Genomic DNA, 14,083 nt, shown 5'->3' with positions numbered 1-14,083 from the left:
TGCCTTTTGTTTGTCTGTAAAACATTTGATTAAATGTACAGGCTAATATAGACAGCTTAGCATTCCTCTAGTGGGCTGTACAAGAAGTCTGGAGCATACATTTTAGCATCAAAATGCAGCCTAGATGCTCCCTGTATTTATTTTTTAAATAAAATAAAACAAAAACTTAAACTGAAAATAAAAAACCTTCTGCTTCCAATACTGTCAGTGATTAGCTTTCCAGGTATATTCATGAAGTGTCAACCTACTAAAGCTTTTCAAATCTCTTTGAATGCTTCTTGTTTTGTCTGGCAGTTGTACATTTGTCATCATGTACAGTTTGGATAGCCTTTAGCTGCTGCTAATGTCAACATGCGATTTTGATGGTTTTACTGTAGGGCAGTGTACTTTCTTGACCTGCTGCAAAGTCTAATATTCTTAGGAGAAATGTATAGGTTGATTGCACTTAAAAACTTAAAAACCACTTAAAAACCATGTGATGGCACTTAAAAAACTCTGTATAAACATTAGCCTGATTTAAATATTCTCAACAGTAGTGTGACTAATTTCAGTATTGTTCGAAGGAAGTGATTCACATGGTTGATACTGGCAACATGGTTGCTTCTCATGCTAACACTGTCCTGGGGACCATTAACACTGGTATGGAAAATCGTACTGACCCCCATAACCCATCTTACTGTAGAAGAGTTGTTTTGGAAGACAGTTTTATGCTTTCCTTCTTTTCCTCAGGAAAGATGTAACCTGCACTTTTCTTTTTTAAAAAAGATACACTTAGGAACCACTGCACAGGAACTAATTCTGTTCTCTTGAGTTTCCCAAATGGGAACAAGGAAGTAGTAGTGGACAGTCTCACAGAACTACTGTGAAGATAAACAATATCATATTATTTCTCATTATGTGGTTTCCATTGATCGTGTGAGAAATTGATAAGGAGTAACTAAAATTGTTGTCTTCTTGATTTAGGCAATGCTGGATATTGCAGCAAATGAAGGTTGGTTGGTGACTGCTCTAAACATAACCAGTTTGGTACAGATGCTGATTCAGGGGCGATGGATCCACGATTCCTCTTTGCTTACTTTACCTAACGTTGAATACCACCATCTTCACCTCTTCAGGTATGCATTCTTCTGGGGTACAGAATGCAGGTATCCCTTGCTTCCCCACACGCGCATAGTGACACATGAGCCAGGACCATTTCATGAAGTCCTGATTGTGGGAATTCCCACTACACACTATTCCCCAGTTTACATCCACTCTCTTCATTATGGCTGAACAGATATGTTAATGCAAATCTTTCCAAGTTTCCAGTCCAACACTTGGGAGTGTATTCAGTTGTATCCTTTCTGTAGTACCGTATTTTTCTGTGCCTAAGATGAAACTTTTTCCTTAGTAATAATAGGCAAAAATTGTTGGTCGTCTTATACACGTATAGCATCAGCTGTACTTGAGGGACGATTCCAAGAGATTCCATACGAAAAGCGCTTATGTCCCTGCGGAGATAGCAGCACGGAATCAGTGGCACATGCCCTCCTTGCGTGCACTCTTTATAAAGACCTGAGGAACAAGATTATTATGCCTCTTTTATTGACCATTTCGGGTCGCCCAACCACTGCCACAGTGCTGTTTCTTCTGGCAGATCAAGAGGAGCAGATGACAGCAAAGGTTGCAAGGTTTCTAGCTGGGGCAATCAGAATAAGGTCCACTATTTGACTGCTGATTCAGGACCCTAAAGTGCATTTTATATAATCAACTTTTTATTTTGTTCTGTGTATATCACAATGTTTTTTTGTTGCTATTGCCGACGGCTGACGCAAATAAAGTTTCATTCATTCACATATAGCAGAGGGGGGCCGGACGATTGGTGGCAGCAGTGAGCAGGAGATTAGCAGCAGCAATAGGGCATACTATCGTCTGTGTTGCATTGAGTGCTCAGGTGGGCTTTTGCAGCAAGTGTGCAGAAAATAGGTGTCTGCGGCTATGCATGTGATTTACAGTGGTGGGCACCACAAAAAAAGCTCAAGAACTTTGGGCAGCCACAAAAAATAGGGGTTGTCTTATACATGGGGGTGTGTTATACACGGAAAAATACAATAATCTGCTGATAGATACATACAGTGGTGCCTCGCAAGACGAAATTAAATTGTTTCGCGAGTTGTGTCGTCTAGCGATTTTTTCGTCTTGCGGAGCTCGGATTCGCTGGGTATTAACGGCTTTAAGAAAAAGGAAGCAAACTTGCAAGACGTTTTCGTCTTGCGAAGCAAGCCCATAGGGAAAATCGTCTTGCGAAACAACGCAAAAAACGAAAAACCCTTTCGTCTTGCGCATTTTTCGTCTTGCGAGGCATTCGTCTTGCAAGGTACCACTGTATAAGTTTCTGGGTGGTGGTCTTCAGAGTGGAGTACTAATTCGTATAAGTGGACCACTACATTCGTCTTAGCTGTAGATGCATAAGGATATGTGCAGAGATGGTCATCTTATTAATTTTAAATGGTAAATTGAAGTAAATAATGTTAATCTGCATGGTAAAGCTATTTTCTTTCTTATTAAACCTATTTAAAGCAAGTGGGTAGCTACTTAATGTTATTTGACCTTGGACTGTGGTATATGCAGTCTCTCGTGTACCCTGTTTTTAAACTATGAAGCTTGCAGTATGCGGGTGTTTGTGCAACTTGCATTTCAGATTCATTAAAACATAAGGCTGTTGATGTGAACTTCTAAGACAAAGCTCCACTTAAAATAGATTTTGCCTTCTTTTATCTTAAAATGTGTATTTCTAGTTTCACCTTCTCAATTTTCCTTTTTCCTTTCTTTTTTATCTCCTTTCCTGAGCTTCAGTTCTTAACTGGATATATCTTTACTGTTTTACTAGGAAATGGAACCAAGGGAAAAGGAAATGTGGTTACCAAGGGCCTATTGAATGTCTTCCTGAACTGATTGCTGCATGTGATGGAAAAGAGACTGTTTTTGCTTCCATTGTAGACCGCGATTTCCATGCCACACAAATTACGCAGGTAACATTTTCTCTCATGGGTACAGTTTAAAGTTATTGGGTCAATATATATGGAAAAAATCCACTTGGCACACTTTCAGTGGAGCAACATGATTTTTGCAAACAAATATATTTAATCCACCTAAAATTAAAACCTAAGATTTCAACAATTGGTGCAGAAAAGCTTAATTCAATCTAACGTGTTCCGTGCTTCAAACACACACAGTTTTGACCAGATATTCAGGACTGAAGCCTAAATGTATTTGCCATAATCTCAGGTAACAAGATAATGGCACACATTTTGTCTTCTGCACACACTTTGTCTTGATTGGCTTGCTCTGCCACAGGTCCTGGCTGCTGCAAATGCCCATGGACCATTTGTGTACACCATGCTTTCCAATTTCTGAAAGCTCCAAGAGGTTGCTGAGGGGATTGTCATGCAGTACCATGGAGCATAGATGTTTCTTGCCTGCTGCATGTGCAGCATGTGTGTCAAGATTGTCTTTGCAGAGGTTGATTTTGTTTCTGGTGTGTGTGTGTGTGTGTGTGTGTGTGTGTGTGTAGTGGTACCTTGGGTTAAGTACTTAATTCGTTCCGGAGGTCCGTTCTTAACCTGAAACTGTTCTTAACCTGAAGCACCACTTTAGCTAATGGGGCCTCCTGCTGCTGCCACACTGCCAGAGCACAATTTCTGTTCTCATCCAGAAGCAAAGTTCTTAACCTGAAGCACTATTTCTGGGTTAGCGGAGTGTTACCTGAAGCGTATGTAACCTGAAGCGTATGTAACCCGAGGTACCACTGTATATGATAAGTTTTTGTTTCAGGTAACAGAAGCAAATATATTTAGATATAATAGACCCTAATATATTAATCAGCAAATAGTGTTTGCATAGCAGAGCTAGTATTCTGTGACATTCTAGGGCTGATGCAGGTGAACTCCAGGATGACAAGTGGTTCGTGTGTGTGTGTGTGTGTGTGTGTGTTTGTAAGCAGTGCTGTTTGTTTTGGTCAATGGTAGCCACCATACACGAATCGCCCACCACAAAGGTGTGTTTAAAGTTGCTGCACAGGGCTGGGGGTTTTTATGTATGTGGGTCCTCCATATCTTGTACTTGGGTGTACCTGCACACAGCTGATATAAAATGCATGTCAGTGAGAAATGGTATGCTATAATATTTTGAAGAAGAAAATGCTGCTGAAATTAATTAAATTTAGTATTCCAAGGCAACTCAAGTGTAGCATAACTGTGACTAGAGACATTCTAACATTTTTTTGAATTCACCCTTAAATCAGAGGAATCTGCCACCTGTGTTTTTAGAGAGGAAAAGAAAAATACTTTGTTAAAAGATTGCGTATGTTATAGCATTGTCGCAAGCTGAAGCATTTTCTGGGTTCAGGAATGTCAAGTTAAACTGAAGGTGCTAACTAAAAATAAAATCTTCAAGTTTTATTTCAGGTACCCTTAAGGCTGTAATCCTAGCCCCACTTACATGAGAGTAAGCCCCATTAAATTCTTAGTAAACATAGTTAGATTGCGCGGTTAGTGACTTACCTAAATATAATCCTTTGTCCTTTGCACTTATCTCCTTAATTTCAGATAAGCTAAAATTTTGCTTCCAAACAAAAGGTAACTATTTTAATGTCCATTACTAACACCTGTATTTATATATAAAATGTCATCAAAATTGTGAGTAAAAATGCATTAAGATCAAAACAAAACCTTCTTTAACAACAGATTTCTAACATAATATACAATTGACTTAAGTCCAAGTTGTAGATCTGTTGAAAAATTAGAACATTGTTATAATTAGTTCAGGGAAAACTCAGAAGTAAACTAACTTAATTTATTTGCATAAATTGCCGTTCTGTTATCTTTAAAACCAAATGCAAATTGGCTCTGTCTGATACGATGATGGTTATTTGGCTCAAAAGTGCTTCAATTTGCGTAGCAATCTGGTGTCGTCTCTGCAGTGAGACGATCCCAGGTAACATACAAATCCTGAATTATTCCAGAAATTAGTATGTTTAAAGCATCAATTTAAGTGCTAATTGCAGTAGTAATGAGAAAAAGCAGTACTACTGTGAGATTTGCATCTCCCTCCCCATCAGTATGCCTGGAACAGCGGCTGACTGGCAGAGGATTTGGCTGCTAATTAAATAATTGTATGCATGGTAGTGTTCGCGTCTGATTCAATAGATGAAGATTAATCCTCAGATAAATATGTTTGGCTGGTATTGAAATGTCTTAGCAGTTTCTTCAAAAATAGCTTTTGTGTATGTGGTGTGCCCATATCTTTCATGTGTCTGTTTAATATGTCAATAACATAAACTCTGCTTACACTATACATCTAGATGCATGTAAGTGTAAATAAATACATTATATTGCAACGTAGAAGGAAACACTCAGCTGAGTTCGAAGTGGCCATGCAACATATCTGTATGAAGTCCATGAATGTGCTTTGCAGGCCCAAATAAAAATATGCTTCTAAAACATTTGTCATTATTTTTAAAAGAGAAACTATCACAGAAATAAGTTGCAGGGCTTAATTGGGCTTAGTTTTTCATTTGCCTCTTTCTAAACCAAATAAATAAGAAGCCAAAGAAAATACGAATTACCTGTGAAAATGAACCTACAGTAATCTGAATGGGCAAGAGTGACTCTCAACACAGGTCCAGCATTCATAGGCAGAAGTTTCTCCTCCTCCCCATCACTTACACACGGTAGACAGCATGTTTGGGGGATTGGAAGCCTCTTGTGTGCTGGATGGACACAAGGTAAATATACCTACCAATCTCCCACAGTCCCCTTAACATTCCAGTAAAAGAGTGTGAGATAGAATCCTATTGGAACCCTGCACAAGCAGGTGCTTCACCCTCAGTAAAGTAGATCCTGCCCACTGTTTTGTTGTACAGTTTTTCAAAAGCACATCGCTTTATATGGGCCAAAGCTCTAAGACAATACAGTGGTACCTCAGGTTACATACGCTTCAGGTTACATACTCTGCTAACCCAGAAATAGTACCTCGGGTTAAGAACTTTGCTTCAGGATGAGAACAGAAATCATGCTCCAGCAGCGCGGCAGCAGCAGGAGGCCCCATTAGCTAAAGTGGTGCTTCAGGTTAAGAACAGTTTCAGGTTAAAAACGGACCTCCAGAATGAATTAAGTACTTAACCCGAGGTACCACTGTACGTAGTTCCTGCGAAGAGTTTGCTGCACTTCAATTTTGTCAAGGGTACAGAAGTTTGATATAGGTACCTAGATTTCAACATGCAGGCTTTTTCTCTCTCCCTTCTTGTTGCAGCAGAGGCAGTGGGGTAGGGGAGGAATGAAGAAGAGAAACCTTTCATACACACAAAACAACAACCCACCAGTGCTTCTCGTTCAGACCTCCATGATTTGAAGGAGAAACTGTAGGGGATGGGGCGTTTTTAAAAATGCATTTTCACCTCACCCCATCAGCTGACAGAGGGTAGGAGCATGTATTTTGCAAAGGCCTTTAAAAATAAAACCCACCCACCACACATTTCTGCTTCAAACTTCCATGAAGATTCAAAATAGAATTGTGGGGTGCATTAAAAGCCCTTTATAAACATCCCCCAGCGCCAGGTAATTGAAAGGGAGGTGGCCCTGCCCCCCTGTGAACTTTGGCCTGTCAGGGGTGAGGGATATAAAGATGTAGGCTTCTGGCCAAAAACGGTTCTCCACTCCTGATTTGCAATATCTGCAACAGATCTATATCTGGTTTCCTTTGAAAACTTTCATTGTCTTGAAATAGAGATTAAAGCTATCAAAGTTGCAGTTGCAGTTAAGTAATGGCCAATGCCCATTTCCCAGCAGGCTGTCACTGAGTGCTTCCCACAAGCATCTGATTGGACACTGTGGTAACAGGGAGCCACACAAGTGCCAGGCAACTGGCACAGAGGAAAAGCTTTTTAACCCTGCCCAAGTGACAACTATAACAGAAGTTCTGTCAGAATTCCCCACCTTGCAACCCTCAGCTGCCCAGTTCTGTACAAGCCAAGTCACAGAAAATAAGTGAGCTGTTAAGGGACTAAGGTGAGAATTCTGAAAGAACCTTGTTTGTTGTACTCAGTGGAATAAGGAAATGGTTAAAGAATGTGTGCCTGTGTCAGGAACAGTGCCAGCATTTGGGGGGGGGACCTACATCCCAGCAAAGGGCCCACTGATGATCTCTGTCAAGTTGATGCAGAGTGAAAAGTGGGGGGACCAGTATTATTATTATTATTATTATTAATAATAATAATAATAATAATAATAATAATAATAATAATAATACCCCACCCATCTGGCTGGGTTTCCCCAGCCACTCTGGGCGGCTTCCAGCAAAACATCAAAATACAATAATTAATTCATCAGATATTAAAAGCTTCCCTAAACAGGGCTGCCTTCAGGTGTCTTCTAAAAGTCAGATAGTTGTTTTTCTCTTTGACATCTGGTGGGAGGGCGTTCCACAGGGCAGGCGCCACTACTGAGAAGGCCCTCTGCCTGGTTCCCTGTAAGTTTGCTTCTCGCAGTGAAGGAACCACCAGAAGGCCCACAGCACTGGACCTCAGTTTCCAGGCTGAACAATGGGGGTGGAGACACTCCTTCAGGTATACATAGAGACTGTCTTGCCCCAAATCCAGAGCAAGCGCTAGCTAGCACATATAGAAGTAAATCTCTGGGCATAGCCAAAGCTACTCAAGGCTTAGCCCTTGCTCACTTCAAACTATAGCTCCAGTTTGAAATACAAAACTGATCTGGAATGTAAGGAACTTTTGATATTGAGGAAGTCCTGAAAACGACCAAGAAGTATAGAAAAAGTGATAGTCACTAACTATTTTAAGGACATTAAAGATTCAATCCACTTTGGTTGCAGTAAGCAACTTAGAATGTGGATAACTTTCCATAAGAATTTGAACTTTTGGGTAATTATCTGAACTGATCCTCTGAACTCTCTGTGGTTTGCCTTATCACTAATTAGCACTTCAGTGACTCACTCATTATGGATTATGTTGGGAAGATTTAATTCAGAATGTAATTATAAGTAGTTTTCAGTGGCTTATAGAAGAATAGTTTAATCAGTAGGGGTAAGACAATTTTTTACATAAAAAATGGACATAAAATAATCTTTCTAAAGCATGTGTAGTACTCTTCAGGGGTTTCATATTTGCTTTGTTTGTGCTGGCAAAGTCAAATTAAGGAGTGAAATATTTATGGTGACAATTCTAGCAGTCGTGTTAAAACAAACAGACCCAGTGGCTCTTACGGAAATGGGGAAATATCCCTAAAGCACTGGAGATCGATTTTGGAGGGATTCAGGAATGATCTACCCTTGATCCATGTTTCTTTCCTCTCTCTTGGACTACCATGGCAATTGTGACATGTAGCTCCAGCCCATATTCTTGTGTGAAAGACACAGGGGTGGATGTTTCTGAAACATCTATTTTTGTACTTTAAGGCTATGTTTCACAGAGTGCTGGTGTCCAGTCTTGGTTTTGTGTGTTTATGGATGTTCCATGTTTCTGAGCTCTTGAAAAGCCAGACAAGCCGTTTAATTTGTGTGTGCGTTTAATTTAATGGTGTGTAGTATCCGGTTGTATGTTCAAACATGCATGTGCATGTTTTGTTTTAATCACAGCCTGTGAGCTGTGTCCAGCCTGCCATGTGTTTTTCTGTGTCCCCTTCTTTGCCCATCAATGGGTAATGATGCCACATCAGGATGTATCTTGGGGACTGACTGAAATTCTCAGTTCTATGAGAGGCTGAATAAGCTGGCCCCTGAGTTAGTGGGTGTGAAAGCTTAGTGCCAAATTAAGTTTGTTCTGCCTGGAGGATAGCAAACCTAGCTACTTGTTCTTTTTATGGTTCTAACCATTTGCCTGTTGCCCCTCAGCTTCGATCATTGCTCACCATACACCCATGATTAACAGGAATGCAATTAGGGCCAAGAGAGATGGCCCCCCTTGTTGCTTCTTCCACCTTCTGGGAAATAAAATTGTTAGTGACACAAATGAGCGATTTGTTGGACCTTATATTCTTGGCAGAGTCTGAGTTCCAACAGACATCAGAGTGGTTGAGTTTTGGGGTACCGTCTGTGACAGTGGAATATTGTGTGGCAGGTTGCGATAACCCAGGGGAATAATTTTTAAAATGGAATACTCTGCATTGCACAAGCAAAAGGGCCTTCCATTAAATCAAAGCCACGATGGAAGAAAACCTGGTGTCACATGGCAGGGAGCGCTTCATGCAAGAAGGCAGATGCATATACTAGCTTAAGACAAAGTAGGTGTTTTCTTCAAATTTATTGTTTTGGTCATATGCAGGTTTAATTTATTGATGGTTTTGTTTTCTTCAATATTGTTATAGTCAAATTATGCATACGTAATTAATTAAAACTATTTAATTGGTTAAGTTTCTTTAATCAGGCAACATTAATTATTTATTAATTCATTAGCTGTTCATTAACATACATGCCCTACAATCCAAACAGCATATAGAGTAGCATTACGTGCAGAGGAGCCTCCCTTAAACTAATGGTATGAGATGTCTTTCAGGTACGCAGCGCTTGGCATGTAGGATTGTAGGCCAAAATTCTCACCAAAATTTAAAGTGGAGAGATCTTCTTCCCTACCCAGCAGTTGTCCTGTGGTTATAACCAATAGATTCAGTATTAAGGGAAGCTGAGCAGCTGAAAAGGGGAATAATTTGGGTACCGTTGATATAATATGAGTGCCCATTGCAGGTAGCACTTTTCTGCAAATCTTTCAATCTGATCTGTTGAACTCTAGAGTAAGTAGGTATCAGAGCCTGTTATCCCAATGCAGCAGAGGAGCCAAATAAAAAAGGCTGATAACAGAGCAGGGGTGGGAATCCTGCAGCCCCAGTACAGGTCCCGGTTTGGCCCACAAAGCCATTTTTCCAAACCACACCTTACATGATATGGGTAGAGACACAGTTAGATCAGCTGCATGACTTGAGTTCCCCCTGGGGATCTCGATCACACAGCTGGTTCCTGTAGTAAGCAGCTTTGCCAGCCTTGTGCTTGCCACTTTGTCAAGCCTGGGGCTGGCGAATCCCCCTGCTCTGCATTTCCCAAATGCCTGCCAACTGAGTGATGTTCAGACGTTTGGAAAATGCTGCACAAGGGACTTAGGCAGGTGGGTGAAACAACACACTTGCCAATCATAAGGTGTCCTAATGTCAATGTTGGCCCATAGGGGTGGGGACTGATAGTGATCTGACCCACCAGGCCAAAAGGGTTCCCCACCCCTGCAATGGAAAGTTAAGACCTGCGAAGGAATAATGGACAGCAGTTTTGTAATAATCAAAAATCCAGAATGAAACACATAATTACAGAATGAGATTTTGCACGTAAAATTGAAAAACAAAAACAGTTGAGAATGTTTGGGAGACGATTTTATTTTTTGTGTTTTTCCTACTCCACAGGCTTGGCATTTCTTGTCCCACTTGCCCGTTATAGAAGTTAATATGACTATTAAAGGTGGCTTGGATGATGCAGTTCAAGAACAGAATGAACTACCTGTCCCAATGCTGGCAACAAACATGCGGGATAACAAGAAGTGGATCAAGTTGCATGCGGACCAAGAATATGTCCTCCAGATAAACTTGAGGAGATTGCATGTGGGTTACACCAAGGTAGACTTGTTTTGCTGTTCTTTGTCCCTGTCCCTCTCACTAGTACCTAATGCCCCTTTCTTGTCCTCCTTTTGGCTATCTTAGAGTCATCATGGTATGGCTCCATCAGGTCAGTTTCATATGATGACTGTTTTGCTTGAAAAATCACATGGTAGGGCTTGTATTCACCGTATTGTGAATTCTAAGCCCAATGTGGATGGTCACAGCTGTATAATAATCAAGAGGTCGAGATTCAACCAGCTAGCTGTATTCACTCATCACATGTGCCATGTGGTTAGGACCATGTGGTTAGGACATCACATGTGCATATGAGACCTCCCATATGTGAATATATGACATAGTGAAAGAGGTGGGGCCGGCTGGTGTGAACCTAACACTCCCTGACCACATGCTCAGCTATAAGGCATTAAGTCATGTACAGACTCATAGACATTCTCTACACGGCTATTGTATTTTCTTGATGTGGTATATACCAGATCTCTCCGAGACCAGGTCTAGAAGCTCCATGTGTTGCAAACCGCTGCAGCTAGACTGTTGGTGGGAACAGGCGATTGCCAGCACATACCTCTGCTGCTTAAAAGTGTGCACCAGCTGCCCATATATATGGGTCAAGTTCAAAGTTATTCTGTTAGTTTACAAGGCCCATAACAACTTTGATGCAGGATAGCTTAAGGCAGGCATAGGCAAACTCAGCCCTCCAGATGTTTTGGGACTACAACTCATGCCTGACCACTGGTCCTGTTAGCTAGGGATGATGGGAGTTGTAGTCCCAAAACATCTGGAGGGACAAGTTTGCCTATGCCTGGCTTAAGGATTGCCTGTTTCCTTATATTCCTGCCCAATCAATGGGAACATTGGGGCGAGTCTGTATTAGTGGTTACCCATGACTCAGATGAATAGCTCATATCCGCCAGGAGCCATGCAGTCAGTATTGTAGCTCTAACCCTGTGGAAGTCCCTCCTGGCCAGGATTAGACAGGCCTCCTCCCTGCCGAACTTCTAGTACTTGACAAATACCTTTCTATTTCAGCTTAAAATGCCTATATTAAGTCCACGTTCTGTTTTTACAATTAATTTTGATTTTGCCCACTGCTTTTATAAACTGTTGCACACAACTTAGAAACTTTGGGGTGGTCATTCCATAAATGTGCATTTTCTTCCTTCCAGGGCAGGCAAGACAGCAAAGCCATTGCACCGCGGTTCCCCAAGACTAAAGACGAAGGGTGGTTCTTGATCCTAGGAGAAGTGGACAAAAAGGAACTTGTTGCTTTGAAAAGAGTTGGATATGTCAGAAATCAGAGTGCAGTTTCAGTTGCTTTTTACACCCCAGAAATTCCTGGAAAGTAAGATATTACTGAATGAATGCTGTTTTGGTTTTTGAAACTGGGACTTATTTTTGTGGGAGCGAAACAAACTGATATCCTTTTCTTTCACTTTATCACAGGTATATCTACACATTGTATCTTATGAGTGACAGCTACCTCGGAATGGACCAACAGTATGACATTTATCTGAATACCCTACCAACCAATACGTCAGCACAGGTCAACACAGAGATCTCTGGTGCCTTAAATGACCTGGCTCTGAACTAACATGGCCTTTGTACTCACCTGTGCCCACATGTTCATTCTGGGAAAGGGAATTGTGTTTGCCCAAGTGCAATCAGCATCCAACTTCGACACCTAGGAAATTGAAAATGACTACTGTATTGATTCTGAAAACACAGAGTTAGCCACAGTGGCCTTTTACCCAATAAAAGGGTTGCATTTTTTAAAATAAATCATTTTCTAGGTTTCTTGCAAAGCGACTCTGTTTTCCTATTAATGTATATTGCCACTGTTGGTTTTGGCAGGTCAGGAAATGAAAGGAGCAGATACTTTAATTTGCAAAAACTTAACCTTTTCATTAGTGTTCCTGAAATCATCATTGCAGCCACTTTCTGTGATCCAAACACCATTGTAAGTAAGCTGGAGATTCCAAACTAGCTCTCAAAGAGGCAAGAAAGTTCCAGCTGCATGGATGGTTTGTGCATGAATGAAGTATTTCAGTCACAGCCACTCTGTGTAAATGGTCTTTTCCCCCCTTTAATTTATGAAACATGGTGATGGGGGAACGTTGCTGAGGTACATTGCAAGGTTTTGTACTGAAGACAATGCCTGTGGCACATTTTGTCATCTCAGAATTTTCTGTGTAAAATGTATGGGAAATAGTAATAAAGTTCAGCACTTAAGCACATCATACGTTTGAAAAGTCATTGTACCCATGGGCCTTTTAAAGGACTTCAGTATTGACTGTACATTCAATAGGTTGTGGCGTTTCAAGTTACATACAAAGGGGTTCGAGCTGAAATTAGGAATGTAAAGGAGCAATGCATGTTTAATGTCTGTAGAGTGACTTGTACTTCAGTGGATAATACTGGTAAGTTTATTGGGGGGGGGTCTAAAAAATTCCTCATTAAAACAACACTGCTACTGTACTTGATAAATGTATTTAGAAAGGCCTAATTAATAGCTAGTACAAAACGAGGTTAATGGGTATTTTTGTTTGTTTGTTTCTGGGTGGCATATAAAGTTATCTGGGCAGCTTACGATAATAAAGCACAAAGAAATACATTCAATAGGTTTGCGATATAAAAATCAAGAATTTAAAAAGCTGGAGAAAGCAAAAAGGGTTTTATCTGCTGCCAAAAATACAGCAAAATGTGTGCTCTGGGGAGAGCATTCCACTCCCAAGGTGCTGCCACTGAAAAGCCCCTTCCCCAATGCCAAACTTTACTTGGGCCTCCAAAAGTGGTGGTCTGATATGTGTTGGTCCATAAGGGAAGAGGCTGTCCTTCAGGTAACCTAGTTCCAAGGTGTTTGGAGCTTTGTATGTTAAAGCCAGAATGTTGAATTGGTCCTGGAAGCGGACTGGAATCCAGGACAGCTGACAAAGCAATGATGTAATATGAGCTAATTGCACAGTCCCAGGTAAGTGGTGCCCCCTATTCTCGACCAACTGAGGCTCCTGGATCATTTTCAAAGGCAACTCCATTCCAGTAATTAAAGCAGGAGGCTACCAGCACTGATAACTGAAGGAAGGCTGTCTCCATACAGATGTGGCTGTGGTTGGTATATCAACTGAAGTTAACAAAAGGCTGTTTGCACTGCAAAAGCCACTTGTGTCTCTACCAACAAGGTGGCATCAGTGAACATCTCCCAAGCTGCAAACCCTGATCCTTTAGGGGCAATGTAAACCCCTCCAGAGCAGGATGAACCCGCATCTGCATTGATGCACCACATCTAAAACTATTTCCATGTTGTCTGGATTGAACCAGTAGCGGAGAACCATGTGCTTTGTTTTTGGTGAGCCCAGGTATCGCCCAAGAGCAGCAGCTATAGCGTTTCGCTTTACCCATTTAACAAGCCAGCAACAGCAGCAGGGAGCTAGATAGAA

General features: G+C 41.1%; 1 protein-coding gene across 2 annotated transcripts in view; it reads left to right on the top strand.

Moving 5' to 3' along the window:
* ASCC3 (activating signal cointegrator 1 complex subunit 3) overlaps positions 1-12,883 on the top strand; it is a 203,282-nt gene extending 190,399 nt beyond the window's left edge. For both annotated transcript variants that reach the window (XM_053381539.1, XM_053381540.1), the window contains 5 exons: positions 964-1,115; positions 2,870-3,011; positions 10,440-10,649; positions 11,816-11,991; positions 12,093-12,883. In XM_053381539.1, coding sequence (XP_053237514.1) covers positions 964-1,115; positions 2,870-3,011; positions 10,440-10,649; positions 11,816-11,991; positions 12,093-12,240 — 828 coding nt within the window. In that variant the 3' untranslated portion in view covers positions 12,241-12,883. The remainder of the gene's footprint in view (positions 1-963; positions 1,116-2,869; positions 3,012-10,439; positions 10,650-11,815; positions 11,992-12,092) is intronic.
* The last annotated feature ends 1,200 nt before the right edge of the window (positions 12,884-14,083 follow it).

This window comes from Podarcis raffonei, chromosome 3 (assembly GCF_027172205.1).
Source record: "Podarcis raffonei isolate rPodRaf1 chromosome 3, rPodRaf1.pri, whole genome shotgun sequence".
Taxonomy (NCBI): domain Eukaryota; kingdom Metazoa; phylum Chordata; class Lepidosauria; order Squamata; family Lacertidae; genus Podarcis; species Podarcis raffonei.
Note: the sequence above shows the minus strand (reverse complement) of the source record. Positions and strands in the feature narration are given on the sequence as shown.